Genomic DNA, 15473 nt, shown 5'->3' with positions numbered 1-15473 from the left:
TGCTGCGCCCCCCCCCCGCTGCAGGTTGATTGACGTAATCTAATCCAATGGAAAATGAAACGTGCCCCTGCGCGCCGCGTCATGTCCCGCCCTAGACCAATGGTGTGTGGGCTGGGCGGGGCGCGGCGCGAGTGGCGCCCACCATGGAGTTTGGTTGAGAGGAAGGAGGAGCAGGAGGAGGCGCCATTTCCGAGGCCGAGATGGCGGACGCTCCTCCTGGGGTCGAAGTGCCGGAGCTCGGCAGCTGGAGCATCCCGGAACTGCAGGCCAAGCTCAACGAGATCGGCTACCCGACTCAAGGTAAAACCCTCCCCGGAATCCGCCGCTCAGCCGGCCTCGGGCCTAGCGTCGCCTGAAGCCTCGGCCTCGAGTGTGTAGCTTCTCCCTTCCCATGAGCTCCTGGGATGGCGTCTCTCCGGGGCCTGGGGGGGGGGCAAAAAACAGGCATAAAAAATGTCACGTGCATTTAACATTCACTATTTTATCATTAAATATTTAATCTGGACTTTAAATCACCTAAACTCATGAATAAAAATCTTATGGGTACTCAACTTTTCACTATTTTATCATTAAAGTATTTCATTTCCATTTGAATTCCCTTAAATTCATGAATGAAACTCAATTGAAGCACTGACAAAGCAGCCCCGGTTGATGGGGGAAGAAAAGAAATGCAAGTCCACCAAATTAATGATTACCGGCACCATCGCGAATGTAAGTTGGGGTTCCCCTCCTGAGATTTGGTTTTCTTGCGGACTGGTCCTGATGAGCGCAGGATGGCAAGTTTTAGATTCGATTCCCTGCAGTGTGGGAAACGGGCCCTTCGGCCCAACCAGTCCACACCGACCCAGAGCCGTTCCCCTACATTTACCCCTTCACCTAACACTACAGGACAGTTCCCCCACGGCCAACCCACCCTAACCTGCACATCCCTGGGCACTATGGGACAATTCCCCATTGCCAACCCACCCTAACCTGCACATCCCTGGGCACTATGGGACAATTCCCCACGGCCAATCCACCCTAACCTGCACATCCCTGGGCACTATGGGACAATTTCCCATGGCCAATCCACCCTAACCTGCACATCCCTGGGCACTATGGGACAATTTCCCATGGCCAACCCACCCTAACCTGCACATCCCTGGGCACTATGGGACAATTTCCCATGGCCAACCCACCCTAACCTGCACATCCCTGGGCACTATGGGACAATTTCCCATGGCCAACCCACCCTAACCTGCACATCCCTGGACACTATGGGACAGTTACCCCATGGCCAACCCACCCTAACCTGCACATCCCTGGGCACCATGGGACAATTTCCCATGGCCAACCCACCCTAACCTGCACATCCCTGGGCACTATGGGACAATTTCCCACGGCCAATCCACCCTAACCTGCACATCCCTGGACACTATGGGACAATTTCCCACGGCCAATCCACCCTAACCTGCACATCCCTGGGCACTATGGGACAATTTCCCATGGCCAATCCACCCTAACCTGCACATCCCTGGGCACTATGGGACAGTTACCCCACAGCCAATCCACCCTAACCTGCACATCCCTGGGCACTATGGGACAATTCCCCACGGCCAATCCACCCTAACCTGCACATCCCTGGGCACTATGGGACAATTTCCCAAGGCCAATCCACCCTAACTTGCACATCCCTGGACACTATGGGACAATTTCCCTGGCCAATCCACTCTAAACTGCACATTTTTGGACTGTGGGAGGAAACCGGAGCACCTGGAGGAAACCCATGCAGACAGGCGGAAATTGAACCCGGGTCTCTGGCGCTGTGAGGTAGCCGTGCTAAGCACTGTGCCACCATTCTGCCCACAGAAATTAAAGAATCCCTACAGTGTGGAAGTGGACTACTTGACTACGTTGACCCTTTGAAGAGCATCCCACCCTCATACCCTAACCCTGCATTCTCAATAGGTGCAGGAGTAGGCCATTCTGTCCTTCGAGCCTGCACCACCATTCATTATGATCATGGCTGATCATCCTCAATCAGTATCTTGTTCCTGCCTTATCTCTATAACCCTTAATTCCACAATCCTTGAGAGCTCTATCCAACTCTTTCTTAAATGAATCCAGAGACTGAGCCTCCACTGCCCTCTGGGACAGAGCATTGCACACAGCCACCACTCTCTGGGTGAAGAAGTTTCTCCTCATCTCTGTCCTAAATGGCCTACCCCTTATCTTTAAACTGTGTCCTCTGGTTCGGCACTCACCCATCAGCAGAAACATGTTTCCTGCCTCCAGAGTGTGCAATCCTTTAATACTTTAATATTCTCCTTGGCTAACCTAGTTAATACACACATCCCTGGACACTATGGGACAATTTCCCATGGCCAATCCACCCTAACCTGCACATTTTTGGACTGTGGGAGGAAACCGGAGCACCCAGAGGAAACCCAGGCAGACATGGGGAGGATGTGCTAACTCCACACAGACAGTTGCCCAAGGCTGCGATCGAACCCAGGTCCCTAGTGCTGGGATGCAGCAGTGCTAGCCACTGTGCCAGCCCAATTTGATGAGTGTTTCTTAAAGTCTGTCCTAAAATAAATAATAAACAAACTGAGCTTTAGTGAATTATAGGATAAAACACTTGGAAAAATAATACTCAAATTATATCATTAAATGTTGTGATGGAATTTTATTACTTACGATTACTGATTTGATTTTAATCAATAGTTTCTATGTTTGCTGTGAGGCAGCAATGTTGCTTTGAGACCATGTCGGAGCACGTAGATGCTGGAATCTTTGCTGGAAACAACAAGTGTTGGAAATCACAGCGGGTCAGGCAGCATCCGTGGAGAGAGAGCAAGCTAATGTTTAAAGTCTTGGTGACTCTTCAGAGTTGGTGAATGGTCTTGACCTGAATCAGTGACTTGCCTGCCTCTCCACTGCTGTCTGACCTGCTGCGTCTTTCCAGCTCCACATTTTATCAACTCTCCCCATGGATGCTGCCTGACCCGCCGTGATCTCCAATATCTTTTAGTTTCTGTCTTGCTTTGAGGCCAGTCACATTGGGCGGAATGGTGGCTCAGTGGTTAGCATTGCTGCCTCCCAACGCTAGGGACCTGGGTTCGATCCCAGACTTGGGCGACTGTCTGTGTGGAGTTTGCACATTGTCCCCCGATGTCTGCGTGGGTTTGCTCCGGTTTCCTCCCACAGTCCAAAGATGTGCAGGTCAGGTGAATTGCCCATTGTGTTAGGTGCAATAGTCAGGGGTAAGTATCGGGTAGGGGAATGGGTCTGGGTGGGTTACTCTTTGGAAGGTCGGTGTGGACTTGTTGGGCAAATGGCCGTTTCCATTCTGTAGGGAATCTAATCTAGCAATGTAATGTTTTACTTTTATAAATATTATTTTGCTTCAGTATTTCAAGCTTTGCTCCAGGTGGAGATTATGTTCTTGGGGCTAAGGGGATCAAAGAGAAGGCAGGAGTTGGATGATCAGTCATGATCATATTAAGTGATGGAGCAGATTCAAAGGGCTGAATGGCCTGTCAGTGGTGAAAGTCTGAGTTTTTGTTTCGGATGGGAGATGCTGCTGACGTGACATTTACTGGGAAAATGTCCTTAAAGTCTGACCTCCCCGTTCTCATTATCATAACATTTGGGCACCCTTTCTAGGACTTAATTTGCGATCCCTGTTTGCACTAGTACCAAGGGAATGCTGCCGAGTTGTTGGTGGTACTTGTCTTTAGGTTGAGATGTTGGCTTGTTGTTGGGAAGCATTATGTCTGGGAGTCCTTGCTTCCACTTTGTCAACAACTTACCAAGGCTCCTTCGGCAGCACTTCCCAAATCCACAACTGCTTGCATCTAGAAGCACAAGGGCAGCAGATACATGCGAGCAGTACCCACTGCAAGTTCCCCTCCAAGCCACTCACCAATGTGACTTGGAAATATATCGCTGTTCCTTCATTGTCGCTGGGTCAGAATCTTGAAATTCACTCCCTAAAGGCATTGTGGGGTATCCCTGCAGCATATGGATTGCAGCTGCTCAAGAAGGCAGCCCCCCCCCCCCTCCCCCACGCCACCTTCTCGAGGGGCAACTAGGGATAAGGGCAGTAACTTCTGACCCGTGAATGAATTCAAATAATATATAAAATTCTGTGGCAATCCTGGAAGAACAGGACAATTCCCAAACCCGATTAATCAAACCTTAGTTCCTGAGTGTTTGGGTTTTTAAAAATCCATTGTGAGCTGTAAGCACCATTGGCAGGGTCACCGTGACCTTCTGTTGGAGAGGGAGGTCAGCTCCCTTCCGGACTCGCTCACTCAGCCATTTCAGAGGGGGGGTTAAGAGCCAATCATATTGCTGAGAGTGTGGAGTCACATGTAGGCCAGATCTGGTAAAGATGGCAGATTTCATTCCCATAATGAGCATTAGTGAGGGATTTATTTTTTAACAACCTGCTCCATATCCTTTAAAGAGATTTGAAAACACCTGCCTCTCCTGGAAGTACAGAGCAGAACCCATGATCATTATAGTTTGTGTTCTTGCTGACTGAGGTCACCCTCTGAAACATGAACTGAGCACCACCTTTTACTGTTCCTTTATCGTCAGGTTCCACTGGAGCACTGTCATCAAGGTCTCTTCAACCCTCCCACCTCCCACAAGCCTGGCACTGTAGACTATTCTGTACATGTTACACTTTCTGTTAAGTAATGAACTCTGACCTTGTTACCTACCCTCTTTCTGAAGGTAGGTAACAGTGAGAGGCCTGGATATCTGAGAAATGGCATATTCCTGTGACTGCGTTCCCTTGTCCTTGTGTTTTGTGTATCCTACACTCCACGTATGGCATGGGGGGCATGGTGCGCGGTATTGTAGAGCAATCCTTCTTGAGCTGTGATGTGAATGTTGGGGAGGGGCGGTCTGTCCTGGCAGGTGGGATGTACGAGCTGATGTGCGGTGCAGCTGGACTGCTCCTCATTCCCTGTGGTAGCTGTAGCTCTGAGCCCCGTAACTGACTGATACTTGCTGGAGGTGTGTAGATAATTACATAGGGAGGAGGGAAATGAAGTGCGTTACCATTCACCCCTCAGTCCTTCCTTGTCACTCAATGCGATCATGTTTACCAGCTGCAAGGCCCCACTCCACTTTCTTGCAACCCTCCACTCCCTGATAGGTCAAACATTCATCTACTTTGTCTGTAAAAGGACCTGTTGTACTGGCAAGTTTCTTGCTCTGCTGTAGCCTCTCATTTGTGTAATACTTGTGTATGTTTTGTGTTTTGTAAGGTGTACGGGAGGAGCTGATTGAGCGCCTAAAGAAATACAGTTTACAGGTGAGTGTAGCCTCCTCTTCCAGAACCTGGTTAGAGTCCTCTTCACCTGCACCAGCGACAGGCGCTCAGAGACTGTTTCCTGGCTGGGGAAGCTCAGTCACAGGATTCCAGGAGGGCACCTGGCTTCACTCAGAACATTGTGAATCTCTTCCCCTAAGGGTTGTGAATGCTCTGGCATTGAACCGTGTCTAATGCATTAATATCATTCCTTAATTAAGAAGATCAAAGCTGCACACAGTGCTCCAGATGTGAGCTCACCAAGGCCCTGTGTAGCGACGCTAAAACATTCCTACTTTTACATGCATACCCCTTCTAATAAAGGTCACCTAATTCTTAAATTCTCCCTAATCACTTGCTGCACCAGCATACTAATGTTTTGTGAGTCATCCACCAGGACACCCGGATCCCTCTGTATCACTGGGTTTTTCTACCCTCCCGCACTTCTCCTCCCCCTTCTCTCTCCTCTCTCCATTTAAATCATGTGCTGTTTTTCTATACTTCCTGCCAAAGTGGACAAATCCACGCTGAACTGTGTTTTATTCCATCATTATCAGTCTATATCCCTTAGCAGATTCTCCAAATCTTCATCCAGCTTTCCTTCCTATCCTGGTGTCATCAGCATCCATTCAGTCCCCTCATGGAGTCATTTTATATAAAGTGTAAGAAGTTGAGGTTCTCACACTGACCCCTGTGGCACACCACGTGTTACACTTTGACAACCAGAAAGCAATCCCTTTATCCCCATTCTGTTTCCTATTAGCCAGGCAATCTTCTCCCCTAAAATGTTGCTCTCGATACCGTTGAAATAATCATTGAAATGTCTTGTTACGTGCCTTCTAGAAATCTAACTACACCATGTTTGCAGGTTTCCCTTTAGCCATGTCATACGTTACTGCTTTAACAAACTCTAATAAATCAGTCAATCATGACCTCCCTTTCACAATTTATCTGATAGCATTGAGACTTCTAAAGTACCCCACTGTTTATCATTTTAATTATCCATTTTCCCTGTGGCAGCTGTTAAATTCACTATTCTCTAATCTAATGCGATTATTTTCAAAATCAACCACTATATCTGATCTTAAAATTTTCAAATGCTGTTTACTGTTGTGAATGTCCTTGGTTATTAATCTGAGATACAGACAAATCTAATTAATTGGTCTGAAGATGGTTTGAGCTTTTTTTATTCATTCATGGGATAAGGGCATCATCACTGGCTGGGCCAGCGTTCATTGCCCATTCCTAGTTGCCCAGGGAGCAGTTAAAGAGTCAACCCCATTGCTGTGGGTCTACAGTCACATGTAGGCCAGACCAAGTAAGGATGGCTGTTTCCTTCCCTGAATGACACTCGTAAGCTGGACGTGTTTTTCCAACAATTGGCAATCGATTCATGTTTATTACTAGACTGTTTAATTCCAGATTTTGATACAGTTCAAGTTCCGCCACGGTGGGATTTGAACCCAGTTTCCAGAACATTGTCTGGGTCTCTGGATTAACAGTCCAGCGATAATATCACTAGGCCATCGCCTTCCTGGTGGAGTTTTGTAGACAGCACTTGTTCCCTGAGTGGTCCTGTCCCAGTGTGAATGGGTCTCTTCAGTGTCTAGCCTCAGGAATACAGTCAGGGTCTACTTTGAACATTTGTGGGGGGTACTGCTCCAGTACATGTTTCCCCACTGAGGATTCCTGATGATTACCTGGTAGATGTTGGTGGTTTGCTTGGTTTGGTGGGTCACATTGTTGACTCCAAAGTGCGTAACAGCCTCACTTTCTGCCTCTTGCCTTTACAGAATGCGGTGGTCCTGACCCGACCTCACCGCGGTGATGACATGGACAAGGGGCACCAAATGCCACCCTTGCCAGGGCAGGTAAGCTGCAACGTGGAAGGGGATGGTCTTGGGGACAGTGTTTCCCATACTGAGTGTTGTAGGGGTAAGCAACTTTCACTACTCCTGAGACGGTGCCCAGTACTGGCTCTCGGTGCCAGCCCTTGTCTCACCCCACACTGGCACTCTGTCTGAGGCTGGGCTACTGGCTAATTAAGCAGGGAGGCTGCATCAACCTTTCGTTTATGTCACAAACCTCCAATAGGAAACTTCCAAATGGGGCAGTGCCAACAGGGCTCCTGGTGATGAGCCTGGAATAATGTTTGCCATCTTTCTAGGGGGCAGTGGCAAATGCGATGTTTCCACAGCTGCCATCTTTCTAAATTGCCCATAGTGTTCAGGGATGTGTAGGTTACGTGCTTTAATCCGGAGTAAATGTAGAGGTATGAGAAATGGGTTTGGCGGGGATACTCTTTGGAGGGTCGGTGTGGAAGTGCTGGGCCGAAGAGCCTGTTTCCGCACTGTAGGGATTCTAACCTTCAATGTGAAATGGGATGTTTCCATAGCTGCCATCTTTCTAGGGGGCAATGGGAAATGGGATGTTTCCATAGCTGCCATCTTTCTAGGGGGCAATGGGAAATTGGATGTTTCCATAGCTGCCATCTTTCTAGGGGGCAATGGGAAATGGGATGTTTCCATAGCTGCCATTTTTCTAGGAGGCAATGGGAAATGGGATGTTTCCATAGCTGCCATCTTTCTAGGGGGCAATGGGAAATGGGATGTTTCCATAGCTGCCATCTTTCTACGGGGCAATGGGAAATGGGATGTTTCCATAGTTGCCATTTTTCTAGGGGGCAATGGGAAATGGGATGTTTCCATAGCTGCCATCTTTCTACGGGGAAATGGGATGTTTCCATAGCTGCCATCTTTCTAGGGGGCAATGGGAAATGGGATGTTTCCATAGCTGCCATTTTTCTAGGAGGCAATGGGAAATGGGATGTTTCCATAGCTGCCATCTTTCTAGGGGGCAACGGGAAATGGGATGTTTCCATAGCTGCCATCTTTCTAGGGGGCAACGGGAAATGGGATGTTTCCATAGCTGCCATTTTTCTAGGGGGAAATGGGATGTTTCCATAGCTGCCATCTTAACTAGGGCAACAAGAAACTCTAACCTGTCATTTTGTCCCCTTCTGCCAGGTGCCTGGGATGCAGTTGCCCCCTCGCACAATGGGGCTGTCTCGCATGCCCCACCCCCCCGGAATGCAGATGGCTTTCCCCATGGGGGTTGTCCCAGCTGGAATGGGCCCCCGCCTCCACATGCCCTCGGTCGATCCATCTGCCCTGTCCGAGGAGGAACGTCTCAAACTTGCCCAGCAGCAGGCAGCCATCCTGATCCAACAGGAGGAACGGGTGAAGCAGGTGAGTGGGTATGAGTGTGAGTGGGCACTGCCAGTTGGTGTGGAGGTGTGAGTGGGCACTGTCTGTCGGTGTGGAGGTGTGAGTGGGCACTGCCAGTTGGTGTGGAGGTGTGAGTGGGGCACTGTCTGTCGGTGTGGAGGTGTGAGTGGGCACTGCCAGTCGGTGTGGAGGTGTGAGTGGGCACTGCCAGTCGGTGTGGAGGTGTGAGTGGGCACTGCCAGTCGGTGTGGAGGTGTGAGTGGGCACTGTCTGTCGGTGTGGAGGTGTGAGTGGGGCACTGCCTGTCGGTGTGGAGGTGTGAGTGGGCACTGTCTGTCGGTGTGGAGGTGTGAGTGGGCACTGTCTGTCGGTGTGGAGGTGTGAGTGGGCACTGTCTGTCGGTGTGGAGGTGTGAGTGGGCACTGTCTGTCGGTGTGGAGGTGTGAGTGGGCACTGTCTGTCGGTGTGGAGGTGTGAGCGGGGCACTGCCTGTCGGTGTGGAGGTGTGAGTGGGCACTGCCTGTCGGTGTGGAGGTGTGAGTGGGCACTGCCTGTCGGTGTGGGGGTGTGAGTGGGCACTGCCTGTCGGTGTGGGGGTGTGAGTGGGCACTGTCTGTCGGTGTGGAGGTGTGAGTGGGCACTGTCTGTCGGTGTGGAGGTGTGAGTGGGCACTGTCGGTGTGGAGGTGTGAGTGGGCGCTGCCAGTTGGGGTGGAGGTGTGAGTGGGGCACTGTCGGTGTGGAGGTGTGAGTGGGGCACTGTCTGTCGGTGTGGAGGTGTGAGTGGGGCACTGCCTGTCGGTGTGGAGGTGTGAGTGGGCACTGCCTGTCGGTGTGGAGGTGTGAGTGGGGCACTGCCTGTCGGTGTGGAGGTGTGAGTGGGCACTGTCTGTTGGTGTGGAGGTGTGAGTGGGCACTGTCGGTGTGGAGGTGTGAGTGGGCACTGCCTGTCGGTGTGGAGGTGTGAGTGGGCACTGTCGGTGTGGAGGTGTGAGTGGGCACTGCCTGTCGGTGTGGAGGTGGGAGTGGGCACTGCCTGTCGGTGTGGAGGTGTGAGTGGGCACTGTCGGTGTGGAGGTGTGAGTGGGCACTGTCTGTGGGTGTGGAGGTGGGAGTGGGCACTGCCTGTCGGTGTGGAGGTGTGAGTGGGCACTGCCTGTCGGTGTGGAGGTGTGAGTGGGCACTGTCTGTCGGTGTGGAGGTGTGAGTGGGCACTGTCTGTCGGTGTGGAGGTGTGAGTGGGCACTGTCTGTCGGTGTGGAGGTGTGAGTGGGGCACTGTCTGTGGGTGTGGAGGTGTGAGTGGGCACTGCCTGTCGGTGTGGAGGTGTGAGTGGGGCACTGCCAGTCGGTGTGGAGGTGTGAGTGGGCACTGTCTGTCGGTGTGGAGGTGTGAGTGGGCACTGCCTGTCGGTGTGGAGGTGTGAGTGGGGCACTGTCTGTGGGTGTGGAGGTGTGAGTGGGCACTGTCTGTCGGTGTGGGGGTGTGAGCGGGCACTGCCTGTCGGTGTGGAGGTGAGAGTGGGGCACTGCCAGTCGGTGTGGAGGTGTGAGTGGGGCACTGTCTGTCGGTGTGGAGGTGTGAGTGGGCACTGTCTGTCGGTGTGGAGGTGTGAGTGGGCACTGTCTGTCGGTGTGGAGGTGTGAGTGGGGCACTGCCTGTCGGTGTGGAGGTGTGAGTGGGCACTGTCTGTCGGTGTGGAGGTGAGAGTGGGGCACTGCCAGTCGGTGTGGAGGTGTGAGTGGGGCACTGTCTGTCGGTGTGGAGGTGTGAGTGGGCACTGCCTGTCGGTGTGGAGGTGTGAGTGGGGCACTGCCTGTCGGTGTGGAGGTGTGAGTGGGCACTGTCTGTCGGTGTGGAGGTGTGAGTGGGCACTGTCTGTCGGTGTGGAGGTGTGAGTGGGGCACTGTCTGTCGGTGTGGAGGTGTGAGTGGGGCACTGCCAGTCGGTGTGGAGGTGTGAGTGGGGCACTGCCAGTCGGTGTGGAGGTGTGAGTGGGCACTGTCTGTCGGTGTGGAGGTGTGAGTGGGCACTGTCTGTCGGTGTGGAGGTGTGAGTGGGGCACTGTCTGTGGGTGTGGAGGTGTGAGTGGGCACTGCCTGTCGGTGTGGAGGTGTGAGTGGGCACTGCCTGTCGGTGTGGAGGTGTGAGTGGGCACTGTCTGTCGGTGTGGAGGTGTGAGTGGTCACTGCCTGTCGGTGTGGAGGTGTGAGTGGGCACTGCCTGTCGGTGTGGAGGTGTGAGTGGGCACTGCCTGTCGGTGTGGAGGTGTGAGTGGGGCACTGTCTGTCGGTGTGGAGGTGTGAGTGGGCACTGTCTGTCGGTGTGGAGGTGTGAGTGGTCACTGTCTGTCGGTGTGGAGGTGTGAGTGGGCACTGTCTGTCGGTGTGGAGGTGAGAGTGGGCACTGTCTGTCGGTGTGGAGGTGTGAGTGGGGCACTGTCTGTCGGTGTGGAGGTGTGAGTGGGGCACTGTCTGTGGGTGTGGAGGTGTGAGTGGGCACTGCCTGTCGGTGTGGAGGTGTGAGTGGGCACTGCCTGTCGGTGTGGAGGTGTGAGTGGGCACTGTCTGTCGGTGTGGAGGTGTGAGTGGGGCACTGTCTGTCGGTGTGGAGGTGTGAGTGGGGCACTGTCTGTCGGTGTGGAGGTGTGAGTGGGGCACTGTCTGTCGGTGTGGAGGTGTGAGTGGGGCACTGTCTGTCGGTGTGGAGGTGTGAGTGGGCACTGTCTGTCGGTGTGGAGGTGTGAGTGGGGCACTGCCTGTCGGTGTGGAGGTGTGAGTGGGCACTGCCTGTCGGTGTGGAGGTGTGAGTGGGGCACTGTCTGTCGGTGTGGAGGTGTGAGTGGGGCACTGTCTGTCGGTGTGGAGGTGTGAGTGGGGCACTGTCTGTCGGTGTGGAGGTGTGAGTGGGGCACTGTCTGTCGGTGTGGAGGTGTGAGTGGGGCACTGTCTGTCGGTGTGGAGGTGTGAGTGGGGCACTGTCTGTCGGTGTGGAGGTGTGAGTGGGGCACTGCCTGTCGGTGTGGAGGTGTGAGTGGGGCACTGTCTGTCGGTGTGGAGGTGTGAGTGGGGCACTGTCTGTCGGTGTGGAGGTGTGAGTGGGGCACTGTCGGTGTGGAGGTGTGAGTGGGGCACTGTCGGTGTGGAGGTGTGAGTGGGGCACTGTCGGTGTGGAGGTGTGAGTGGGCACTGTCTGTCGGTGTGGGGGTGTGAGTGGGCACTGTCTGTCGGTGTGGAGGTGTGAGCGGAGCACTGTCGGTGTGGAGGTGTGAGCGGGCACTGTCTGTCGGTGTGGGGGTGTGAGCAGGCACTGCCTGTCGGTGTGGAGGTGTGAGTGGGCACTGCCTGTCGGTGTGGAGGTGTGAGTGGGCACTGTCTGTCGGTGTGGAGGTGTGAGTGGGCACTGTCTGTCGGTGTGGAGGTGTGAGCGGGCACTGTCTGTCGGTGTGGAGGTGTGAGTGGGGCACTGTCTGTCGGTGTGGAGGTGTGAGTGGGGCACTGTCGGTGTGGAGGTGTGAGTGGGCACTGTCGGTGTGGAGGTGTGAGTGGGGCACTGTCTGTCGGTGTGGAGGTGTGAGTGGGCACTGTCTGTCGGTGTGGAGGTGTGAGTGGGGCACTGTCTGTCGGTGTGGAGGTGTGAGTGGGGCACTGTCTGTCGGTGTGGAGGTGTGAGTGGGGCACTGTCGGTGTGGAGGTGTGAGTGGGCACTGCCTGTCGGTGTGGAGGTGTGAGTGGGGCACTGTCTGTGTGGAGGTGTGAGTGGGGCACTGTCTGTCGGTGTGGAGGTGTGAGTGGGGCACTGTCTGTCGGTGTGGAGGTGTGAGCGGGCACTGTCTGTCGGTGTGGGGGTGTGAGCGGGCACTGCCTGTCGGTGTGGAGGTGTGAGTGGGGCACTGTCTGTCGGTGTGGGTGTGTGAGCGGGCACTGTCTGTCGGTGTGGGTGTGTGAGCGGGCACTGTCTGTCGGTGTGGGGGTGTGAGCGGGCACTGCCTGTCGGTGTGGAGGTGTGAGTGGGCACTGCCTGTCGGTGTGGAGGTGTGAGTGGGCACTGCCTGTCGGTGTGGAGGTGTGAGTGGGCACTGCCTGTCGGTGTGGAGGTGTGAGTGGGCACTGCCTGTCGGTGTGGAGGTGTGAGTGGGCACTGTCTGTCGGTGTGGAGGTGTGAGCGGGGCACTGTCGGGGTGGAGGTGTGAGCGGGCACTGTCTGTCGGTGTGGGGGTGTGAGTGGGCACTGCCTGTCGGTGTGGGGGTGTGAGTGGGCACTGTCTGTCGGTGTGGAGGTGTGAGTGGGCACTGCCTGTCGGTGTGGAGGTGTGAGTGGGCACTGTCTGTGTGGAGGTGTGAGTGGGCACTGCCTGTCGGTGTGGAGGTGTGAGTGAGCACTGTCTGTCGGTGTGGAGGTGTGAGTGGGCACTGCCTGTCGGTGTGGGGGTGTGAGTGGGGCACTGCCTGTCGGTGTGGAGGTGTGAGTGGGGCACTGTCTGTCGGTGTGGAGGTGTGAGTGGGGCACTGTCGGTGTGGAGGTGTGAGTGGGGCACTGCCTGTCGGTGTGGAGGTGTGAGTGGGCACTGCCTGTCGGTGTGGAGGTGTGAGTGGGCACTGCCTGTCGGTGTGGAGGTGTGAGTGGGGCACTGTCGGTGTGGAGGTGTGAGTGGGCACTGTCTGTCGGTGTGGACGTGTGAGTGGGGCACTGTCGGTGTGGAGGTGTGAGTGGGCACTGCCAGTCGGTGTGGAGGTGTGAGTGGGCACTGTCTGTCGGTGTGGAGGTGTGAGTGGGGCACTGTCGGTGTGGAGGTGTGAGTGGGCACTGCCAGTCGGTGTGGAGGTGTGAGTGGGCACTGCCAGTCGGTGTGGAGGTGTGAGTGGGCACTGTCTGTCGGTGTGGAGGTGTGAGTGGGGCACTGCCTGTCGGTGTGGAGGTGTGAGTGGGCACTGTCTGTCGGTGTGGAGGTGTGAGTGGGCACTGCCTGTCGGTGTGGAGGTGTGAGTGGGGCACTGTCTGTCGGTGTGGAGGTGTGAGTGGGCACTGCCTGTCGGTGTGGAGGTGTGAGTGGGGCACTGCCTGTCGGTGTGGAGGTGTGAGTGGGGCACTGTCGGTGTGGAGGTGTGAGTGGGCACTGTCTGTCGGTGTGGAGGTGTGAGTGGGGCACTGTCGGTGTGGAGGTGTGAGTGGGCACTGTCTGTCGGTGTGGAGGTGTGAGTGGGCACTGTCGGTGTGGAGGTGTGAGTGGGCACTGTCTGTCGGTGTGGAGGTGTGAGTGGGCACTGTCTGTCGGTGTGGAGGTGTGAGTGGGCACTGTCTGTCGGTGTGGAGGTGTGAGTGGGCACTGTCGGTGTGGAGGTGTGAGTGGGCACTGCCTGTCGGTGTGGAGGTGTGAGTGGGCACTGCCTGTCGGTGTGGCGGTGTGAGTGGGCACTGCCTGTCGGTGTGGAGGTGTGAGTGGGGCACTGCCTGTCGGTGTGGAGGTGTGAGTGGGGCACTGTCGGTGTGGAGGTGTGAGTGGGCACTGCCTGTCGGTGTGGAGGTGTGAGTGGGGCACTGCCAGTCGGTGTGGAGGTGTGAGTGGGGCACTGTCGGTGTGGAGGTGTGAGTGGGGCACTGCCTGTCGGTGTGGAGGTGTGAGTGGGCACTGCCTGTCGGTGTGGAGGTGTGAGTGGGGCACTGCCAGTCGGTGTGGAGGTGTGAGTGGGCACTGCCTGTCGGTGTGGAGGAGTGAGTGGGCACTGCCAGTCGGTGTGGAGGTGTGAGTGGGGCACTGCCTGTCGGTGTGGAGGTGTGAGTGGGCACTGTCTGTCGGTGTGGAGGTGTGAGTGGGCACTGTCTGTCGGTGTGGAGGTGTGAGTGGGCACTGCCTGTCGGTGTGGAGGTGTGAGTGGGCACTGCCTGTCGGTGTGGAGGTGTGAGTGGGGCACTGTCGGTGTGGAGGTGTGAGTGGGCACTGCCTGTCGGTGTGGAGGTGTGAGTGGGGCACTGTCGGTGTGGAGGTGTGAGTGGGCACTGTCGGTGTGGAGGTGTGAGTGGGGCACTGCCAGTCGGTGTGGAGGTGTGAGTGGGGCACTGCCAGTCGGTGTGGAGGTGTGAGTGGGCACTGCCTGTCGGTGTGGAGGAGTGAGTGGGCACTGCCAGTCGGTGTGGAGGTGTGAGTGGGGCACTGCCTGTCGGTGTGGAGGTGTGAGTGGGCACTGTCTGTCGGTGTGGAGGTGTGAGTGGGCACTGTCTGTCGGTGTGGAGGTGTGAGTGGGCACTGTCGGTGTGGAGGTGTGAGTGGGCACTGTCTGTCGGTGTGGAGGTGTGAGTGGGCACTGCCTGTCGGTGTGGAGGTGTGAGTGTGCACTGTCTGTCGGTGTGGAGGTGTGAGTGGGGCACTGTCTGTCGGTGTGGAGGTGTGAGTGGGGCACTGTCGGTGTGGAGGTGTGAGTGGGCACTGCCTGTCTGTGTGGAGGTGTGAGTGGGCACTGTCGGTGTGGAGGTGTGAGTGGGCACTGCCTGTCGGTGTGGAGGTGTGAGTGGGCACTGTCTGTCGGTGTGGAGGTGTGAGTGGGGCACTGTCTGTCGGTGTGGAGGTGTGAGTGGGGCACTGCCTGTCGGTGTGGAGGTGTGAGTGGGCACTGTCTGTCGGTGTGGAGGTGTGAGTGGGCACTGTCTGTCGGTGTGGAGGTGTGAGTGGGCACTGTCTGTCGGTGTGGAGGTGTGAGTGGGGCACTGTCTGTCGGTGTGGAGGTGTGAGTGGGCACTGCCTGTCGGTGTGGAGGTGTGAGTGGGGCACTGTCTGTCGGTGTGGAGGTGTGAGTGGGCACTGCCTGTCGGTGTGGAGGTGTGAGTGGGGCACTGCCTGTCGGTGTGGAGGTGTGAGTGGGCACTGCCAGTCGGTGTGGAGGTGTGAGTGGGCACTGTCTGTCGGTGTGGAGGTGTGAGTGTGCACTGTCTGTCGGTGTGGAG

At 55.4% G+C, this 15473-nt stretch overlaps 1 protein-coding gene across 2 annotated transcripts in view; it reads left to right on the top strand.

Moving 5' to 3' along the window:
- Positions 1–156: 156 nt before the first annotated feature.
- The window catches only part of sf3b2 (splicing factor 3b, subunit 2), a 60257-nt gene continuing 44940 nt past the window's right edge, over positions 157–15473 (top strand). For both annotated transcript variants that reach the window (XM_087983837.1, XM_087983836.1), the window contains exons 1-4: positions 157–300; positions 5265–5311; positions 7102–7179; positions 8335–8556. In XM_087983837.1, the coding sequence (XP_087839963.1) occupies positions 201–300; positions 5265–5311; positions 7102–7179; positions 8335–8556 (447 nt within the window). In that variant the 5' untranslated portion in view covers positions 157–200. The remainder of the gene's footprint in view (positions 301–5264; positions 5312–7101; positions 7180–8334; positions 8557–15473) is intronic.

The sequence above is a fragment of the Chiloscyllium plagiosum genome, unplaced genomic scaffold (assembly GCF_037043375.1).
Source record: "Chiloscyllium plagiosum isolate Xiang-an unplaced genomic scaffold, Cpla_swu_hap1 HiC_scaffold_46, whole genome shotgun sequence".
In the NCBI taxonomy this organism is placed as follows: domain Eukaryota; kingdom Metazoa; phylum Chordata; class Chondrichthyes; order Orectolobiformes; family Hemiscylliidae; genus Chiloscyllium; species Chiloscyllium plagiosum.
This window is presented reverse-complemented; position numbering and strand designations above follow the sequence as displayed.